Source organism: Xenopus laevis, chromosome 3L (assembly GCF_017654675.1).
Source record: "Xenopus laevis strain J_2021 chromosome 3L, Xenopus_laevis_v10.1, whole genome shotgun sequence".
Lineage (NCBI taxonomy): Eukaryota > Metazoa > Chordata > Amphibia > Anura > Pipidae > Xenopus > Xenopus laevis.
Window position 1 is genome coordinate 47,529,461 of NC_054375.1, and position 2,723 is coordinate 47,532,183.

The 2,723-nt window shown below is 45.1% G+C and overlaps 1 protein-coding gene across 2 annotated transcripts in view; it reads left to right on the plus strand.

Annotated features, from left to right (window-relative positions):
* Nucleotides 1–201: 201 nt before the first annotated feature.
* Nucleotides 202–2,723, plus strand: part of LOC108710935 (POU domain, class 4, transcription factor 3) — a 2,761-nt gene continuing 239 nt past the window's right edge. Inside the window, exons 1-2 of one of the 2 annotated variants that reach the window (XM_018252146.2) lie at nt 202–526; nt 851–2,723. The exon at nt 851–2,723 is cut by the window's right edge and continues 239 nt beyond it. In XM_018252146.2, coding sequence (XP_018107635.1) covers nt 407–526; nt 851–1,738 — 1,008 coding nt within the window. In that variant the 5' untranslated portion in view covers nt 202–406 and the 3' untranslated portion in view covers nt 1,739–2,723. Of the gene's footprint in view, nt 527–674 lie in introns of both variants that reach the window. The other variant, XR_005966272.1, reaches the window with a different exon arrangement.

A 2,723-nucleotide genomic window follows, 5' to 3' on the forward strand; every position in this document is an offset into this window, starting at 1 on the left:
TAATATTTCTTTTATCAGCCAAAATGTATTTGTTGGTTTTATTCCAGTGCCAATCCCTAGATGTCTGCAATAAGCATGAGCCCTGTCCACAATGAGTGCTTCCCAGGCAGTTCTGTTGTGTAGGACATAGCATGCGACATGTTCAGCACCGCTGCTGCTGGATAGCTCCCTGGGAAGCAGAACATACGGCAGCTTCCCAAGTTGCAGCGCGCATGCGCACTGTGCTTGCACCTATTCTTGGCTTCCTAGTTGTAAGATGAGTGAAGAAGCAACTGGGGGAGAGAGAGAGACAGAAAGCAGAGAGAGAAGAGCTCTGGCATTGAAAACAGCTCACTTTATCAGTAGCAAGCCACAGAGAGGTCCCTGAATCCTATTTCAGGGCTGCCTACCTGCCAGGTGTGCAAAGATGATGACCATGAACAGTAAGCAGCCTTTCAGCATGCACCCAATCCTCCAGGAGCCCAAATACCCCAGCCTGCATTCCAGCTCCGAGGCCATGAGAAGAGTTTGTCTCCAAGCCCCTCAGGTATGTACATCAAGCATAATTACCGCTTTAAGGCACATTTTTTGACAGGCATTTGCTTAATGTTTTTTTCATGTCATGAGAACAATTGCACGCCAGCTCTGAAACTCTCTCTCTCTCTCTCTCTCTCTCTCTCTTGTTTCTCCCTCAGTACCTCTCCCCCTTCCCTTGTCTCAGATCCACATGTCTATTCAAGCAAAGCTTCTGCCTTCATATTAATTTTTATGACCTGAGCTTTGAGGAGGAATCTCTGTGCTTGAAAATGTTTTTTAATCCTGAGTTGACAGTATTCCCCACTGACACCAATATGCGCATTCTTGCTTGCAGCTCCAGGGCAATATATTTGGAGGCTTTGATGAGAATCTGCTGGCCCGTGCTGAAGCTCTGGCGGCTGTGGATATTGTCTCACACGGTAAAAACCATCCTTTCAAGCCAGACGCAACTTACCATACCATGAGCAGCATCCCGTGCACTTCTACCTCCTCTGCGGTGTCCATGTCCCATCCCTCAACTCTCACAACTCACCACTCAATGCACCAATGCCTGGAAGGAGATCTGTTGGATCATATCTCGCCTACTTTGACTGTAAGTGGTATGGGGGCATCTGATCACACGGTGATGTCCACACAGCTCCATCCACATCACCTGGGAGCCATGGGCCACCTGCATCAAGCCATGGGCATGGGACACCCTCACTCAGTGTCTTCTCACAATGGCATGTCCTATATCAACGACATGGAGTCGGATCCAAGAGAGTTGGAAGCGTTTGCCGAGCGCTTCAAACAGAGAAGGATAAAACTTGGAGTTACCCAAGCAGATGTTGGATCAGCTTTGGCCAACCTCAAGATCCCAGGTGTTGGCTCTCTAAGCCAGAGCACCATCTGCAGGTTTGAATCGTTGACCTTGTCCCACAATAATATGATAGCCCTCAAACCAGTCCTTCAGGCTTGGCTGGATGAAGCTGAGGCTGCCTACAGGGAAAAAAACGCCAAGCCTGAGCTCTTCAACGGCAGCGAGAGGAAACGAAAGCGCACGTCAATCGCTGCGCCCGAGAAGCGCTCATTGGAAGCCTACTTCTCCATACAGCCCAGACCGTCGTCCGAGAAAATCGCTGCCATTGCAGAGAAACTGGACCTCAAAAAAAACGTGGTACGAGTCTGGTTTTGCAATCAGAGACAAAAACAGAAAAGGATGAAATATTCTGCAGTCCATTAACTGTGTGGGATTTTTTTTTCTTGACTTTTAATAGAGATTTATTACAAAGAGCAGGGATCTTTATTCAAGACTTCTGAAGACTCGCAGTAAATATAGACAAACTTAATAAGAAGCCATTGACTCTCCTGAACTCCCCCACTTCTCTATCAGAAATAATCACAATGTACCTGATTGATTTTCAGGAGAGCAGAAATTTGCTTAGGGATAAGTAGCCAGCTATAATAATATTAAAAAAAAAAGCCGGCTGTTGGGGGCTTCTGGGAGTTGTAGTTCTGCAGCTGAGTGTGCTACATCCATGTGCTTGCTGTATACATCATACTCAAACCTTTTACTTTAATCCGTTTTTGTTGGCGTTTTTTTTTTTGAGGATTAAATGCAATAACACGACTATGATTATTAGAATTATTACTTGTGGTTGTCCCCTCATTGAAAAAACCGGAATTGTGTGGTCAGTGTTATTTTGACAGCAAAGCCTTTATGCAGTTTTATCTGGGTGCTGGCGCCCTAACGCATGTGGGTGAAACGCGTTGGGTCTTCCATAACTTCCAAACACTCTAGTGGAGTTCACAAACACACACACACAACGCGTCAGGTTCTGTAACGTTCACTACCACAATTTAATGGAATGAAAGATAGGTTTTCCTCCCTTTTAATTAGACTGTTTTTTTTTTGCTCTCTCTCTTTTTGTTTCTGTCTCTTGGTCTTCCCAGCAGCTAGAGAAATATCAATAATAAATGAGATCTGCAAACCAATTTTCAGCAGAGGGTTTTTTTTTTTTTCTCTGCCTGCAATTACTGTTTCGTTTATTCCCACTCAGCTAGAGACAACGAAACGTGTCCTTATTCGGTTTATTTGCTGGAAGATGTGCCTGGATGTTTTTGGGCATCTCACTGTGCTTCCCCTCTACACTGTGACTCTTGCTAACGATTCACCAGTTTGGATTTAATAATCAATATGCAACAGTTACCCCCCACTAATTGTATAA